The sequence below is a fragment of the Anser cygnoides genome, chromosome 3 (assembly GCF_040182565.1).
Source record: "Anser cygnoides isolate HZ-2024a breed goose chromosome 3, Taihu_goose_T2T_genome, whole genome shotgun sequence".
Classification (NCBI taxonomy): domain Eukaryota; kingdom Metazoa; phylum Chordata; class Aves; order Anseriformes; family Anatidae; genus Anser; species Anser cygnoides.
This window is the reverse complement of record NC_089875.1, coordinates 66,236,913-66,255,248: the sequence shown is the minus strand read 5'-3', so window position 1 is coordinate 66,255,248 and position 18,336 is coordinate 66,236,913. Positions and strand designations below refer to the sequence as shown.

The window sequence follows — 18,336 nt, the reverse complement described above, 5'->3', positions numbered from 1 at the left end:
TTTCTTCTTAATACATGTTATGGAGCCAAGCCATTTCATTTTTTCTCTACTCTAACCTTGATTTTTTAAAAAGGGCCACTGCAGCATTTCTGTACATGTTGGGATTCATACCAAAGCACTTCAGAAGCATCAGAACTGCATGTAACTTTGATAAAATATACATGAAACCTAGAGAGAGTTTTGCAACAGGAAGCTAAAGGGCTTTTATTTGACTGAGAGCACTGCTAGGGCTGGTGGGGGTTCTTTTGTGTACTCTGCTGCATGTAGAAAACAGCTGAAACCCTGTAATCTACGGGTAATGCAGCGCCACTGTGAGCCGTCAAGGGAAGATTTAGTGCTGAAATCAAACTACACTTTGGAGGTCTCTCAGATGATGCTCCTCTCGGTTGTGTGTGTATTTCTGTGGAGGTGAGGAAGGCATAAGAGTAAAAAGAGCTTGGGACAAGTGTGTGGAGCAGGGATGTGCCATAAATATGTCTTGTCTTCTTAGTGATGGACCCAAGTCATGTATGCTTCCTCTTATTCTCCAGCTTATTGTGTTCTCTATTTACAGAACTAAAGGATGGTGATTCCTCGCCCCTCAAATGAAATCTCTTTTAATACCATCCTGCCTTTTCTTCCGAGGGCTTAAATCTTTTTCATTCTTCTGTAATGCTTTAGGGTGTAATATAAGTAAAAAGTGAGGAAGGGACTGGTGACTTGGCTCAATGAACAGGCACAGAAGTCAGAGCATGTTTGGAAGATCTCTCCTGTGGGCTGTAAGACGGCGTTCCTGGCAGCAAGGCACTGCGACCAATATGCAATTGTTTCCTGCTCACTGCCAGGGGAGCTCCCTGGTGTTCAGAAGCCACAGATTATCATGCTTCTTTGAACCTTTTCTTGCGGTTGTCTTACCCATTTTGAGGCCTTTATTACTTTTCTAGTATGCCTTTGCCAGGCCCTGTCTCCTTGCTGAGTTGTCTCAGCTGCCTGGAAGAGCCTCACTGGAGCAAGACCCTACTCAGCACAACGTAGCCTGCATGAGCACAGCCCACGTAGTCTTGCTGCCAGTGAGTTTTGGAAGCCTGGATGGGGGAAAAAAAAAAAAAAAATGTTAAAGGGAACTCAGTGGCAGAGTCATCCCAACACTGTAACAACTTTCAGACTAGATTTGGCTCCTTGAGGTATCATAAAATTAAAGTGGCCTTACTTTCTACTGAGAGCACCCCATACAGATATCCCCCTGACCAGGTTTGATTTCAGAATGTTTTATTTCCTCTTGGATCTGTTTTTTTGCCTTTCCCTCCCTTTTGTCAACACATTGCTCTATCACACTCCTCTGGGATGTAATGTATCCCTTATGGATGCCATGTTATTTAGTATGCATATTCCATAGGAAGATGGGTAATCATAACTTCCTCAGTACTTTCATGGATGGTGTTGTCTCATGCAGACCAAGGAAGTGTGAAAGAGAAAAACTTTCAAGAAGAGGTACATATATCCCAGAGCCATTGCTACAGCTTCCTGCACATGCAGGTCTTTAGTCTGAGGTCTCTTTATATGCTCTAGCTGTGTTTCTCCTCCCATAGTCTACAGTTTTTCAGATTCTCACCCTAGCATGCTGCTATGGAGCAGGATCTGTAGCAGAGAGGGATGAAGACAGCCTTCTTGCCCACGGTGTACTCCCTCCCCCAGCTTTGCTGGACATTTCTGCTAGCTCAGCAGAAAAATCTTTACCGTGCTGCCCACCAACACCTGCTCTGTATCCATACCTGGTAAAGGATGAGGTTAGGGTTGTACTTGCATGCAGTTTGGCAACTGGTGCTCCTTCTGTGTGTTAAAGATGTATTAACTGTGAAAGATCCTCTAAGACCAGTCACCACAAAGCAACTCTCCCACACCCCTGACATGCTTCCCCAGCTTCTGAAATGGTTTGGGAAGAACAGCAGAGGGTCTCTGCCATCTTCTTAGCCACCTCCATATTCACAGGCATCACAGGAGAAAGAAATCTAGATCTCTGGTTTTCAGGACCACCCATACACATTGGCCTTGCTGCCAAGCACAAAGGACTATACGGACAAACCTATCAGGCCTCACCAAAGGGGCACCAAGTCCTGTCTAATGGTCAAATGAGACTGAATCAGTAGAAAAAACTTTTTGGTACTCATGATGGACATGCTGAATATCAATATGCTCAGCTCCATTTCTTCTACTTTGCTAATGGGTCATGGGAGCAACAGCTGCCTGGAAGAGAAGCAGAAGAGGCAGGAACACTAAGCCTGCAAGAGTGGACAAAGAAAAAGAGAAAAAGTCAAGCAACCTCTAAGAGCCAGACGGGCACGTTCCAGATTTTAACCAGAGGAATGCATCAGCACTGCTCAGGAGCACAGAAGGTGCCTTCTGTTGCAATCTTCTGTTGGCATGGAGCCTCAGCCGTAGAAACACAATCAAGTTGCTCTTAAAGTACTTCAGCTGAATTAGCTTTGCTCTCAGAATAATTGGAACAAGCTGAAAGAATAACTATTTCTCTGTTCTTTATGCAGATTTTATTAAAAGAACAAATGAGAGAGGGAAGAATTAAGCAAACATTTCACTAAGATTAACCTGCTCTAACCCCACTGAAGGATTAAGAACGGAACAATACAATGATCAAATCAGGGTCATAACTAAGACTGAGTCAGCAAGCCTTGGGGTTTTAATCACCCACACACTAAATAAATCCAGCAACAGACCCCCTAAATCAAAGTACAAGTCTGCACTACCTCTCATGAGAACAGTCTGCTTTGGGTTAATTCTGCACTGAGGACTAAAGTGGAAGCTGCTCTCCTTCTCGTTGCAGTCCCAAGCAGTGCTCTCACACTGGGCACACCAGAGCCGAACTGCAGCACCCATCTCCAAGAATCAAACAAGGGTGGTTTTCCCCATCTACTTCTCTTGTTGGTTTGTCAGTCTCAAAGGACTCTTCTGCATCTTGTTCCCTGTGGTTGTGTAGGGAAGAAGAATTTTGAGGCTCGCAGCACCTCAGGTCTTGATCAAGGAACGACAAGGGAAGATAGGTGTCCAGTAGGGTTGTGTGGTTTAACCCGGCTGGCAGCTAAACACCACACAGCCGTTCGCTCACCCTCCCCCCTCCCTCTCTGGGATGGGGGAGAGAAACGGGAAAGTGAAGCCTGTGAGTTGAGATAAAGACAGTTTATTAAGACAGGAAAATAATAATAACAATAATAATAATAATAGTGATAATGGTAATAGTATTAACAATAATAATGTGTAAGAAAACAAGTGATGCACAATGCAATTGCTCACCACCCGCTGACCGATGCCCAGCCTATTCCCGAGCAGCCGGCGGCCCCCACCCCGGCCAGCCACCCCTATATATTGTTTAGCATGACGCCAGATGGTATGGAATACCCCTTTGGCCAGTTTGGGTCAGCTGTCCTGGGTCTGTCCCCTCCCAGCTCCTGCTGCACCCCCAGCCTGCTCGCTGGCAGGACAGAGCAAGAAGCCGAAAAGTCCTTGGCCTGGTGTAAACACTGCTCTGCAACAATTAAAACATCAGCATGTTATCAGCGCTGCCAGCTCAGCGCTCTCCTTTTCGCTGTTGCCACTGGTATGACTAAGCCATTGTCATTCTTCCTTCATTAGCATAATTAGCTGCAGCAATTAAAAATAAAGCATGGAAATGTCAGCAACAATCATTACTTGGAGGCATTCAACGGCTGTAAACTTCTCGGAGCTCCTCATTTGTTTTCTAAAATCATATTAGGCCTGCATTTTTCAAAGGCTGCACATTATTTTTAATAACATTGAAATGTTCGTTTAATGTGCATTTCCTCACTAGCAATTTGGCTCCCTGCTATAAGATGTTACTGCCTTAGTAAAGTAAATTCAATGTATTTTTGAAAATGTTATTATATATACAGATTTTTAGTGGAAAACTCTGGAATGCAAGCAGTGAAGCCACATTCTCCTGGGGCTTTTTGTCTGTAAACACTTAAAAAAAAAGAAACCTGGGTTACTGAAGTGGCAATTCTGCACTCTCCTTTCAGATTCTGGTGAGGGAAAGGGGACTGGCTTGTTATTAGAGGGACAGCTCTGGCCAGGAAGGAACCCCAGCCCAAATGACATGAGATAATGGACAATTTAGACTATTTTTCACAGTGAAATCCTAATCCACAAGGCTCCTTTGCAGATCCAGACAGAGGGGGGAAAAAAAAGTAAATCTACCCTATCAAAATTCCAAGGCAAACAAAGAAATCTGACCCGTCAGACTGCTCCCAGAGTACCATGGAGAGTACCATATTAGCTGCTAGTACAGCTTTGCACTAGCATCTCACACTAGCAGGGATACAGCTTGCACGTACATTATCTTCTTTTCTCTTGGCATTGTTCCTAGGTAAACTGCAAAGCAAAAGAAATCACAACTGGCCGGGTTAAGTAGATTTTTGCTGCATATCCCCTTGAGCCCAGCATTTGGAGATGTCTGACACAGAAATAAAGCTCTAGATAACCTTTTAAAATCATTTTACTTCCCCCTGTAAAAGCTTGAATTCAAGATTCTATTTGAACTACTGGAAACATTCAAGAGTACAATATCCTGGATAGTGGATATCTACTGGTGTGCAATACAGCATAGCAGTTATATGCCAATAAACTCGTTGCCAAACAATAACCCATTCTGGGATCTCATGCCTGACCTGGGAAGTACAAAGGTGATGAAAAGATTTTCTTTTGGAAGACAATATTCAATTTATTAGTTGTAAGAGATGAGAAATTTGGACAAACATACAGAATAGAGAGAGAAGGCTTTTATTTTTGGCTCTGTTACAGGCTCCTTTCCACCTATGGGCAGGTTATTTAACCTTGCAATACTTCTATCTGCCATATTTAGAATGGGAAATAATGACAGGGATAAACTCACAGGTGTGTTGCTTCATATCTTTGAGCTTCTAGGATGAAAGACACTATTGAAGTGCAGAATATGCTCAGATATCACTTTATTTCTGTGCCAAACGCTTTTCACAAACTGCTTAGTGAGACATTACAGAGAATTAGTTCCTTGGCTTCCATCGCTGCTTAAAAATTTCTAAGACAAAGAGAAAATAAAAGCAAATTTCTCTCCTGTCTTCTGGTGAATATGGCTGTAAATTCTGACTGCCAAGATAGGAGAAGCATAGAAAGAAAGCATGGATGGAGCAGAAACTAATGCTGAGGGGAGTGCAGAAGATGACTGAAACCATCTTCCTGTATTCAGGGCTGCGATTAAATGCAACTCCAGAGGTTATTGTCACAGGCGGCCGTTCTGATCTGTTCCCTCCTGGTGACACTATTGCTGGAGTGTTCAATGCAGCATTATTTGTTATGCTAGAGATAAGAAGGGAGGTACCAGGTCTATCCAGCCTGATATCCAGAATCCAGCAATGAATAACACCTGATGCTTGCTTGGACCTTTATTTGCTGCATAGGCATATAAGAACTCAGAAGGTTTGTGGTTCCCAGAAAATTCTGACAGTAATTTGCAGTTTAGGGACTTCCTTAGCCAGAAGTAGTCTTGTTGCATTTGATTGCCCACAACTTGCTTTTCCTCCTGAACACATCCCCCTCCATTTGAACCAAGAACATTTTTATCAAGCACAACCTCCTGAGTGAAGGAGTTCCAACAAGTCAGCTTTATATTTTGTTAGCTTTACACTTACCCTTTGTGTAACGCACCCTGTGTCTTGCAATGGAAAACACTGAACAGTCATTCTGCCTTCACTTTTTCCATGCTACCACATGTTTTCTCGACCTTCACCAGCTGCCTCCTTCAGCTTCTGTGGGAGTATTACGGAACTTGCGATCATTTTTTAGTAGGTGAGAGGGGTAATCTGCATCTTCAAACCCTTTATATCATCAAAATAATGGAAGAAGAATCTGTCATGAAGGAATGGCAGTATGGCAAGGAGAAATACATTTACACTTTGGGGCCCCTCACTAATGCCACCAGATGTCAAGGATGGTATTCATTTCATGTACTTACAGTCATATGTAACTAGGCCTACAGTTTAATGATCAAGTTTTCCACTTTTTTACTTGTTTCAGTAACACCAAAAAGCATCTTGTCCTGTCTGTGTTAGACACCTTTCTTACAACAGGATGCATCACTGGGCTGATCTGTTTGCTTTACGCTAAGGAGGACCCAGGCAGTCTAAAGAGGGAGCATAGGAACAAATTAACGTGGCAACAAATAAAAGCCAATATTTAAAACAATTGTTCTCCAGCTGTTGAACAGGTCATTCATGAATGAGAAGTCAATGAACAGGCTACAAAAGCTGAAGCTACATCTTGTTTTTGCTCAGCTGTGCTCTCCAATTCACAGCCTGTAGCTAAATTAAAACCTTTTTTGTTTACTTTTATTTAGTGTGGTGACTGCTACATGAAATAAGTGAAACAAAGGGAGGGAAATGGGATGCCTTCAGCTGTCATCCTTATGCATTCAGCTGATGGAAGCACAGAGGGAGGGAAGCCTTTAAAATCCCACAGTACTACCTCATGCTTGTTATCCTGAAGAGAGTTGGCTTGGAGAGCTGCACTGCCACCAGAAATATCTAGGATATTTCCTAAAATGGGCAAACAGGTAGTGATAGGACAAGGGGGAACAGTTTTAAATTAAAAAAAAAAAAAAAAAAAAAAAAAAAAAGATTGATTTAGATTAGATATAAGGAAGAAACTTTTCACTATGAGGGTGGTGAGACACAAGCACAGGTTGCCCTGTGAAGCTGTGGATGCCCCATCCCTCGAGGTGCTCAAGGCCAGGCTGGATGGGGCTTTGGGCAACCTGGTCTGGTGGGAGGTGTCCCTGCCCATGGCAGGGGGGTTGGAACTGGATAGTCTTTAAGGTCCCTTCCAACCCAAACTATTTGATGATTCTATACCTGCACAGAATCAACATTTTGAAAATATCAATATCTGGTTCCTGCATCATTATTTCCAGCCATGTCCCGTCTTGGAGAGGGCTTTTCATAAGAGCAGGAGGCTAGTGTTGAGCATCTCATTCTCACCGGTGCAGAGCAGAAGCACTCTACATCACACAAGGCTTGCCTGCTGGTTAGAAAGCACAGGCTGAAGATGTCTGAGCTGCAGAGTACAAGGCTGAAGCACAGGAAAAAAGTCTATGGTGGGATGTGACAACTGAAACTGGCTGCATTTGAGATGCAAACAGACCTGAGCAGTCCAGGTGTCACAGGGCTTGGCAGACGTTACGCAGCCTGATCTGGGATCATTTGGCACTGCACTGCAGAGAGAGAAACAAACTTAAAGCTCAGAGGAGGTGCAGTTTGTTTAAATAATAGCAAGTAATTAGTCTGAAGACAAAATCAGTGATGGCATTTTATAATTACAATTAATTTAAAGGTTAATTTCCTTTGGTGCTAAAATCTTATTTAAAACATTTACCAGGAAAGGAAATTAGGATGTTACTATCAAGATGCATAGAGTGCTTCTGGGAATCCATGCCTATTATCACTAGAAAATTAGGTTAGACTCAAAGTGGGAATTTCAATTCATTTTAGTGTATAATAGATGGTGGTCAGGGCCTTGAGTCAGAAGGGTTGCTAAGGGTAGACTGTACAATTTGCATTTTCTTTGTTTGTGGGATTAATTGCAAATGTTTCCAACAAAAGGGCTGGGTTTATACATGAACAAGCTTGACATGAAAAGAAAATTGGTTATGGATTGCTGCCTTCATAACTAATGAAGTTGATGTTCAAGGAATCCCTAGGAGACAGGACTGTGGTATGAGACAAATATATAAATAAAATCACACGGGGGGAAATGGTGCCGTTGCTGGCTCCCTTTATGGTAATTTCTCTTCTCCCTTGCTGTCTTTCCTGCCACTCCCCTTGCATCCATCATCGCCTCCTGTGGGGATTGTCAACTTCAAGTTTAAAAAACGTCTAAATAACATAATGTGGAGCTTGAAGGAAGTAACATTTCCTTTCCAGCAGCTCATCACAATGGGATACTGCTTAATAAAATCAGTGCATTGTAACAGCCAAGGGGAGATACTTACCTTGCATCATTTTTTTTTAACTATTCACCATCCATGTTTTGTCCTGGCCAAGAAAGGCATGTTGCAGAATTATTGGAAAAGATCTGCACACATGAAAAAAGAATGAACAGTTAACAACTTTTTTACAAAGAAAGATGTATTTTATACCAAAACACTTTGTAAATATTACTTGTCTTGCCATGAATGAACTGTGGAAAAGACAAAGAAGTCCAGATCAAGTAACACTGTCCCATGCAGTTTCATCAAACCAGTGGCAGAAATGAGTTAGTGACAGTGACAGATCTGATAAAAAAGCCACACTTCATTTGAAGACATTCTCAGGTTGTTGTCACATCTGAATAGGAATTGGTCTTGGAAAAAATCAGGAAAAATGTTTTGTGATTGAAAAATAAAACATATTTGAAATCAGGCAAAAGTATCAAAATTTGAGATCTGCACAGAAAATGCATGAAAAATGGTTTCAGATGGACTGTCACACTGTTTTGATGCTGGTGAAAGACTTCATTTTGATTTGAATCATTTGCTGATATTTGGTGTGGTCAGCCAAAATGAGCAGGTGTAACACAGCCAGCCATGGCCATCCGGACTCAGTCCTGACTGACGGATGGCAACATCTCAAGTAGGGGTGGTGACAAGTTGCTGCAGGTGAACTAGGTTTGCTAAGCATTTCCTGTGGCCCCAGAAATGTCAGTGTTGTCCCCACAGAGACCTCCCCACAGTTTCCCACATGCCTAGGACATAACTGCTAAATTATTCTTGTCAACATGCCTTCTGCTAAAGTTTTCCTTATTACTTTTCCTTTCAAATGTCTAGATAGGTCTTCATTAGCACTGGATTGTTAACTTTCATAGATTTGGGCCTTAATTCTCCACTTTGTTGCACCTACCGATGAGTCTTATTCTAATTTATTAGTGTGGTGGTCACAGTTGGAGGCCACTGCCCCAAGTATTTTCTTTTTCCTCCCTGTTTTCTTTTTTCCTCTCCTTTTTCTTTTTTTTTTTCCTCTCTTTATCACTTGCCCATAGCAATGAACTGGATTAGAACATTTTTTCCCTAATGATTAATTTGATAAGCTCTATAATAATTCAGCCATGGTCTGCATTTTCTTTAATTCTTAGAACAATTTGTCAGACAAAAACTGTTTCGGGGCTAGATTTTTTTGCTCGGTACTCAAGCATAAACATTTGAAAGCAAATAGCTATTATCCAGCAGTGTCCAGGTCCGTCCACTTTAGAAAAACAATATACTCTGCAGACATAATGTTCTCACAGCTGAATAGAGGTCTTTAACAGATGCTTTACTGAGCTTTGGACAAGCCCCACTGCAAGCTTGGACAAGCCTTGCAAAGCCTTGCAGGGGTCATTTGGCAACCTACCTGACTGCAACCTTATTTCCAGGTCTATAAGCATGACAGGTGGTTTGTTACATTTATCAGGTATAAAAGACAACTCTGACAGTTTCAGTCCAGTATTTCTCTTTGCTGCAGTTACACTCCAGTTGCTTCTTCCAGGCTCTTGTTCTTGCCTGCTCTGTCCCCATCCCTGTTTCTGCCTCCAGCTGCCTGAGTCTTGCACCTGCCTCTACCTCCTCAGCCTGCTTGGTTACTCCTTGTTACTTTCATCCTGGCTCCTTTCTGCTTGGTCAGGAGCTTGTTTACCTGCTTCCCCACCATGGTACCTGTGAATGGCCAACCCTTGCTAAGGCATTGCTCTGGAGCCTGTTTTTTGTCACATTCTCTCTGAGGCTCTGCCATTGACCAGACCCCTTCCTCACCTGGGAATGTGAGATGCATTTTGGTTACACTAATTTCTGGACCTCAGCATCATTTATCCCGCTGTTTTCTTCTGAGTGCTACTACGAGCTGGGCTCATCTTGAATTCAGTGCCTGTGTCCCCATTTGTTCCTAATTACAGGGAGTAATGGTCTGTAATCCCTTACCCCTATAAGGGTGGTGGCACCAGGTGTTGCCTATTAGGTTTCGCAACCCAGTGTACCTTCCCAGTCCTATGTTATATCTCAGAAAGGATGATCAAGAATCATCTATGGATCAGCAGTGATAGATACAGAAGAAGAACCTGTGGGACTTTATTATCCAGCAGGTATGGATGATAAGGATCACTTGTCCAACAAGAAACACGGTAAGGAGAGAAGAATCTGGAGGAAAAGACTCTGAGGCAATTATCAGAAAATAATTTTGACTATTGTAAAAGTAGGAAATAGCAAGGAAATATAGACAGTGGTGCAGAATAGGAGATAAGAAACTCTGCAGAAATTTGTGTAGGGCTTTCCCTTTGATAATGCTCTGGACATCACTGGGCTCTGAAATGCTACAAAATTCCAGTCTAAAAACCTGAAGTTTCAGTTTTACCTGGCAAATGGGTGAGCTAAGAGCACTTGCTGCCTGTTGAGCAGAAAGGCAGCTCATTGTGCTGAGAGACCCAGGCTTTGCATCCAAGTCCTTATGCCATTGCAGAGCACTCTTGTGCTGGGAGGGAGGCTGCAGCCACAGTCGCTGGCAGATGCGCTCCTTCCTCCTGCTTCATCCACGCTTCGTGAGTCTAAATCGCTGTGAACTCAATGCAAAGAGCAGTAACATTTGATTATCATTGTAAACAAACTTTATTGAGACTGTATTCAAGCAAATTTCCTCCTGTGTGCTGTATTGTGTAACAGGCACTAGGCCATGCTCAAAGCATAAAAAGACTACAGCACTAACATGTCTGGAAGCATCTTCACCAGTGAGGTGGGTAGCAGGATACTGGCAAAGCTGCAGGAGCAAGGGTGTACACATATGTTCTTTTATATATTTTTTTTCTCCATGTGTCATTTCCAAGGCTATTAAAAACAAGCTTAATTTTACTCCCCTACATTTTTTTCTGAATTTGGCCAGCTTTTAGCTAGCAGCGTTTGTGCACAGCTCTCTCTCTTGCATCGAACACTTGCACACCAACAGTGCCTACAGCGACTTAATTCACTCCCATTCAGAAGCATGGTGGAGTGCTTTGCTATAGCAGTGAATTTGATCACTGCACCTCTGAGGCCAGGGGGGCCATGTCTTTGGCCTCCTGGACCCATGTGCATCAGTTTAACACCTCACGCACCACATGTAACACATGTACACCATGTGTTCTCTCTCTGTGCTGGACTGCACTGTGTTCAGTCACGATGTGCATGTGCAAGATGTACCCATGTGTACATGCACATATGCTTCCCTGGTCACTCAGTCTTTTTAAATGGTGCCATCTTTATTACATATAATTGTAAATTTTTAATATTATGTTGGTGCTTTAGATTCATAAGTATATTTAAGGACTAGCACGATGCCAACCACTGTATAAACACAAATATCAGTCCTGTTTCTTGGGGCTTGCAGTCTACGTATCAGACAACAGGCAGCTGGTGGGTGCAGGCAGAAAGGGAGCACAAAGAAACAATGAGCAAATATTAATCCCTCTGTTAGACAGGAATATCAGTACACTGCCACTAATGAGAGAACTGCTTGTTAAGAACTTCTCAGAAGGAGAGAAAGTATTTGGAAATTTTACAAGTACGTGGGTCAAGCTGGCAGCACAGGGACAGAATTTAGCTTTCTAAAATGGAAGAAGGATATACTGATGTGCAGTCTCTACAAAAGGCTTTAAATGTAAAAAGATTTAGCTTCTGCTTGATGTGGTGTGGAAGATGTAATCAGTAGCAGGATGCAGAGAGGAGTAATTTAGCCAAAGCAATGAGCCCTGCAGCTTTTGCCTCCTTAATTCCACATTTGGTGAGTTCAGAAAAGGAACAATTGCGGTGTTTGACAGCGAGAGCCCTGGGTAAATGTTATAGCTGTGTCAACAGACAGTAGAGTCTTCCTCTTCAATATGGAAAATAATCTTCAGAAATTAAATCATACATAGTCCAAACCAAAGTTGACATCTAGTTTATAACCCCGAGTGAGAGTCAGACCTGTGCCATTGTTCTCTGTGCAGGTTAGAAGGTTAGGGAGGAGCGACCAAGAGTTTTCATATTAGCCATGCCGAACTGGAAGTGATGTTTAACTACCCATAGGTAAATATCACAGAGAGCAGATGAAATTTTCATTTGTAATAGAAGGAGGGAAGTGAGCATGTGCCCAGTACTCTGTGACACAAAGGTTTCAAGAAGAGAGCAGTGGCTGTGCGAAAGGCGGCTGGATGACCATGGGAAAGCACTGTGTGCGCTGGGCTACCAGAATCCAAATTTGGATGGGAAGGGGCAATCTGACTGTGGTTTCAGCTGCTTGAATACAAGACGGGATAAATCTTCCATAGAAATGGGGGGAAGTAGATACAGAAAGAGTTTGAAACCATTACAAAAGAAATAAAGAAAATGGGACAAGCAGGGCTACAGTGAAGCTGCATTTTATGAAAGAATTTTGCATGTATTTCTATTGGAAGGGGGCACAATAAAAGAGATCAAGAGAAAGAGACTGCATTCATGCAAGACCAAGGCTGGAGACAGAGTCACTGAAAGAAGTTCAAGTTTTACAGGACAAAATTCCTGTGACTGCAGTAAGAGGAAAGGAAAGGAAATGAACTCTAATAGGGGGAGTGGAAAAGGCGTGCAAACTGAGAGAAGGAGTCTTTATCAATTTGTTCATACAAGAAATGGGAGAGACTGTGTCCAGAGAAACAAGTGGAGATGAGAGGTCAGAAACAGATTAAGAGATATAGTGTCTGATATGGGACTAATAAATCTGGAGGATTTATTAGTCAAGCTGTTTAGCCAGGGACTGAATAAAGTCACTGAGTTTGTCAGTGGACAAAGCAGAAGAGGGGAGGAGGAATTGGTGATAGAAGAAGCCATCCTGGTTCCAGAATTACCACCAAACACATCTTCACATTTAAAGAGAGAGATGCAGGCAGGGAGCAGATGTCATGAGGAAGCCAGGACCAAGTGCTGGCAGAACCCTTGCCACCATGCAAGGGAGGGTCTTGTGCACCAAGGCTAGGAAGAGATGATCAGCAAGACAGTGACAACAAGGGAACAAAGAAAGAGAGGGTCAGAAAGCAAGTCAGAAGTCACCCATACTAGGGATTGGTTAGTCAGGTACATGGCTTTTTCCCAACCTTTCCCTTTCCTTTTCTTCACAGATAAAGCCACTTGTCCCCTTCCTCTCTTCTAAATCCTATATCCTTTAATAACTAGCCTGCACTGACTTTTGCTTTCCTATTAAAATGCAAGGAAAGCTGTAACATCAGTAACGTTTCTACACACATATGTCCTAAGTTCATATGAATTATCATTGCTTCAATGAAGCCACTGAAGCTATGAAAATATATAGTAGCTGAAGATCTGATTCTTTTTGCTTCTGTATTTATATCTCATAGAGGAAATTTTCTAAAAGGAGAAGAGTATCCAGCCTTGGTTTTGTTTTTTTTTTTTTTGTTTACATCTTTTTCTTTCCTTATGCTTTTTACAGGAAAATGTTACTGCTTTTATTTCACACAGTTTCCTTTCTTTTCATTCCTCTGTTGATTTCATCAATTTCAGTGTTTTTCACTAATAGTTTTTCAGAATTCCTTTTCCCATATCCACACCCATGCTAAAGAGGTCTTTTCTGCGCACAGATATCCTAATTTACTGATCCTTTTACACACCGCAATCTTCCAGAAATCAAAAATGAAAAAACCGTTTATGTTTCCCATCTTGTCCTGATATGCACCAAATACAGTGGAGACTGGGACTGTGAACAGAGGCTAAAACTTCACAACCCTGAGGGTGCTTAGTAATAGAAAATATGTCCCTATTTTGAACCATAGGTACTGTTTGTGTTACAGTTATAACCACCATAATATGCCTTACAAGCCCCTTATCACCACCAAAGGAAGAAAACGGACTGAATTTCTTATAACATTTTTCACAAACAAATAGTACTGTTATTATCCTATTTAAGTCCAGCTAGGAAAATAAGCATCTCAGCACCCAGTTGTTCAAATGAATGGGATTCTGTGTTTGTATATGTACATGTGATTTTACTGGAGAAAGACACGATAAAAAACCACTTATGATAACAGTGACAAGTAAGATGAATGTAAAATATGATAGTCAAAAAATGTGTTTGATGGATAAGGTTAATGATGGAAGCCTCTGTAGTGATTCAGCTAATGAGCCTTGCTTTATTCATCTCATGTTACTGCTGCCAGGAATGTATCAGTTGTACGACACTTCTAGTGACCTTTCAGGCACAGCTAGGATAAAACGCCTGCAGAAAGGGCAGCATTTTGTATGCTTTAAGAACTAGCTCAGAATCCACAGGGAGCTTTTAGCACAGTCTGGGCACCTCAGGCTTTGTAGTGTTAACTGAGAAACTGCGACCATGAAGAAAACTTTATAGAAAGAAATTGCCAAAACTCTCTTGTATTGGAATTCACATCCTGTTACTTACCTTTACCTACCTTGCAAAGTTTGTTGTTGCATGTAAGAAGCCATTGCATGTTTCTAGCAAGGTCTGGATAGTATCTTCTGCCCTACCACCATTTGATTACACAAGTGGGAACTTCCACTGTTAGCTTAACACAGGAAAGTCTCTGCAAGCTTGTCTTGTTTGTCACTCAACAGTCTGGTGTGTTAACACTTTGTGTTTACTTGTACAACAGGGCAAAGACGAATGCATGCAAGATGTTCAGTATGAATCTTTCTCTTATGCCCACAGAAACTTGTTTTGCTTAGAGAAATTTTTTCTTAAAACATTGGTTTAGTTTTCTGAAAACAACCCTAGAAGAACACTTAAGACCTTTTACCCCATGACTGCAAAACAGAGTATCTATGCTTGCAGCCTTCTAATAATGATTTACTGGTTTACTGGTTGCTTGAAGGGTCTTGGGAAGTACACAAGAAATACAAAGCAGGACAAATGTATATAAGCAACATCAGTAAATTGACAGGGATTGACACCAGTGAGATAATCTTTCCAACACATGCATTTTCTGACTTGTCAGAGGTCAAGAGTGAGAAAAATAGGAAAACTAGGGGAAAAAATAGCTACAGCAATGATATGCCCATTCTTTTTGCTGCAGCCATTGTATATGAGACTTTTTATACTTCATCCCAGCTTAGCACTTCACTCAACAACATTCATATTGTCAATTCTTCATGCTCTGCCTATAGACTTTGTGTACTTCCAAAGATATGATAAAATTGTAATAAAGGTGGGTTGTTTTTTTTTTTTCTGATTGTTATGGACAGTGAATAAATAGGAAGCTACAAATTGTATTTATCTTGATTTTTAGCAAGATTTTAACCCTTTGAGATGTTTACTCTGGCAAGCAAGTGAGAGAAGCACTGTTCAGATGCAGTCATTATAAGTTGGGTGCAGAATTGTTTAAAATTGTGTTCGAAATTTAATTATCAGCCAGCTGGGATGACATTTCAGATGGGATCCCAATGGGACTTTGGCTAGTGAAAAATTATCTACGTTATTTGTGTTAACAGCAAGGGTGTTACATTTTGTTACAGCAAGGGGGAAACATTTTATAAAAAAAAAATCAGATGAAACCAGACTGGGAGGGCTTTGAGCACTTGTGCAGGTAAGATTAGAACCCAGAATGATCTCAAGAAGTGGCCTGAAATCAATTGTTCCTGTTAGTCCTGATTTGTGGACCACGGTGTAAGAAAATATAAATAGACTGAAGAAGGATCAAGAGAGCAAATCTAGAGGCTTGGAAAACATGGGCCGCAAGTAAAAATAGAAAAGGAAAAAAAAAAAAAGTTGTGCTTAAATCTGGAAAAGATGGATGGCATGAAAATACTTTTTGAAAATATTAAAAAATAGTTATAAAAGAAAAAATGGCTCATTTGTCATCATATCCATTGGAAGAAAAGGTCAAAAAGTAGAAAAAGAGTTAATTTGCAGGAAATTACATTTAAATTAGACATTAGGAATTTAGGCACATGGAAAGGCAACACAAAGAGACTATAGAACCTTCTTCATTACTGATGTCAAGGATTAATTTAGTAAAACATCATTCTGCTACAGGGGTATACTTAATCCTGCCACAGAGCACAGGATCAGCTGAAAGACTTCTGCAGGGGTCATTCTGGCCAGGGTGAAAGTAGATAACAGGTTAAATATGCCTATGGTTGCAATGGAAGCATACAGTGGTGCTCCAGCCTTGTATTTTGGTGGCTTTTTGCTTGTGAGCAAATGGTGAGCTAAGGGTAAGACTACAAGAACTTGATTTCATAACATCTGTACATCATGCGAAGGCATTATTAAATGTGGCAGATATTGAGGGGTAGCTTAGTACAAAATAATCTCATAAATGCAAATTTTAAGGGTACCAACCACTGTGAAAGTTCTCAAACCAAGCGTTATAAATCTGTTTTTTGTGACTTTTATGTGAATGTTACTATGTTTATATCCACAAGAAGCTATCTTCTATCAAAGATTTCTTTTTTCTTTGCTTGTTTGTTTTAATGTACAGAGAGCCAATCTGTCAGTACCAGCGCCCAGACTTGTGAAGAGTGTACTTCTATATCTGAACTCTTTGGCCCTTTTCTTTCAAAGCAAAGTCAGACTCACATCTGATATGTGAGAGACAATATTTCAGGGATGAGAGTTGCTGATAAATAACCCCCAAAAGCCAATAGTCAGGTCTCCTGACGCAAAGGAAGCAAAGGGTGTGCTTTTACCTGTGTAAAGAGAGTGTTATATCAGAGAAACAGGGGTCTCAGAGTCAGATGAGATTGAATTGCCCTGGAAATTGTTTAAAATAAACATGAGAAGACCATTGGGAACTGCCATTGTTGTGAATTAATAAATAACACCCACCCTGCAACCTTCCTACAGACCTCCAGTGCCTTGAGAGAAATACTGCTTTCCTTAGATCTTTGCAGTCTCATCTCTGAAGCTCAGATAAATTGTTCCAAACTTCTGTGCACTGCAACCCAAATGTCAAAGCAGGGAATCAGAGAAACTTCTGTCTCCCAAACAGTCAGATCAATGTGCTTCCTCCTCTACATCGCTGGACCACAGTATGTCAGCAAGCCAGATACAGTAATGACAGTCGGTATTCACACCAATAAATGAATGGTTTGCAGCGTTTGTAATATCTAAACAGCATGTTGTTTTGTACTCATCAGGAGGTCTACATGAAAAAGAGTGATATGTGGCTCTTTCTGATAGACAGATAGCTTTTATAAATCACTTATTGTCTTTCTATGATTTTAAATTTATTTTCATTTAAAAGTTAAAAAAGGGACTTTGCCTTTCTCCATTTTTTACCCTTTTTATGTATCTCCACAATTGGCTAGTCTGGTTTTAATAGATTATTAAGGGGTCCATCAAAAATAATCTTTGCTGGGTGTCTCTTTAATGATAATGCCTATCACTCACTCCTGAAAAGATATTTCTAATGAAAACAATTTTCCCATTTTTCAGTTGATTTCATAGGTGGATTTGACTCTTACGGCTATCAAGGCCCACAGAAGACATCTCATCTACAGTTACAGCCCATGTATATGTAAGTATTTAACTTCTGAGATGTTCTGCAGAGTGGAAGGCTGATATTAAAGGATCGTTAAGCTGAAAGATGACGTGACTTAAAAATTCAGAATAGGCAGAAGCCTTTTTGATAGACTGAATTCAGGCTACACTTAATCACCAACACTGCTCTTCTGTTGCATGATAATGATTTCTTACAGCAGGATACAATGTGTCACAATTGTTTAAATAACTCTTAGCTCTCACCTGATTTTACCCCGTTTTCATTCAAGCAGATTCCACTCCAAGGTAATGAGAATTTGTTTTAGTAAGAACTAGTCAAAGCTGACAAAACTCGGATGCTGAAAAGTGTTTTTTATTAAGATGTATCAATAATTAAGCACCTTGCTAATTTACTGGATGTATTTAGCATTAGTGTTTACTTGGACAGGTATCTGTTCACTGAAGCATCTCTGTACCTCATTTCTAGTCTCCATGAAGGAAAGGGAAGGAAAGGAAATTAACAACATACTGTTTTCAAAACCAGTTTAAATATTGATTTTAAAACCAGTTTGAATAGAAGAGAGTATATTATCTATCCAGTAAGAGTGACAGTTCCATCCACTGCCTAGCAGTGCAGTCAGACACATAATAAATCTCAGCACATAGACACAACTGGAGCACATTCACACTGGAGCACATTCACACTGGAGCACATTCACACTGGAGTTCACACCCAGCCATAGACTGGTCCAGAAATAATCGTTTCCAAATATTTCTTGTGCTGCTGCCAGCTGCAATTCAGAACAGCCCTGACTGCCTAGATAAATCATACCTCACAGCCTTTTGAATTATCTTTTAC

The 18,336-nt window shown here is 41.0% G+C and overlaps 1 protein-coding gene across 5 annotated transcripts in view; it reads left to right on the top strand.

Moving 5' to 3' along the window:
• Positions 1 to 18,336, top strand: part of NKAIN2 (sodium/potassium transporting ATPase interacting 2) — a 571,961-nt gene that overhangs the window by 548,202 nt on the left and 5,423 nt on the right. For all 5 annotated transcript variants that reach the window (XM_048065587.2, XM_066994333.1, XM_066994332.1 and 2 more), the window contains one exon: positions 17,433 to 17,514. In XM_048065587.2, the coding sequence (XP_047921544.1) occupies positions 17,433 to 17,514 (82 nt within the window). The remainder of the gene's footprint in view (positions 1 to 17,432; positions 17,515 to 18,336) is intronic.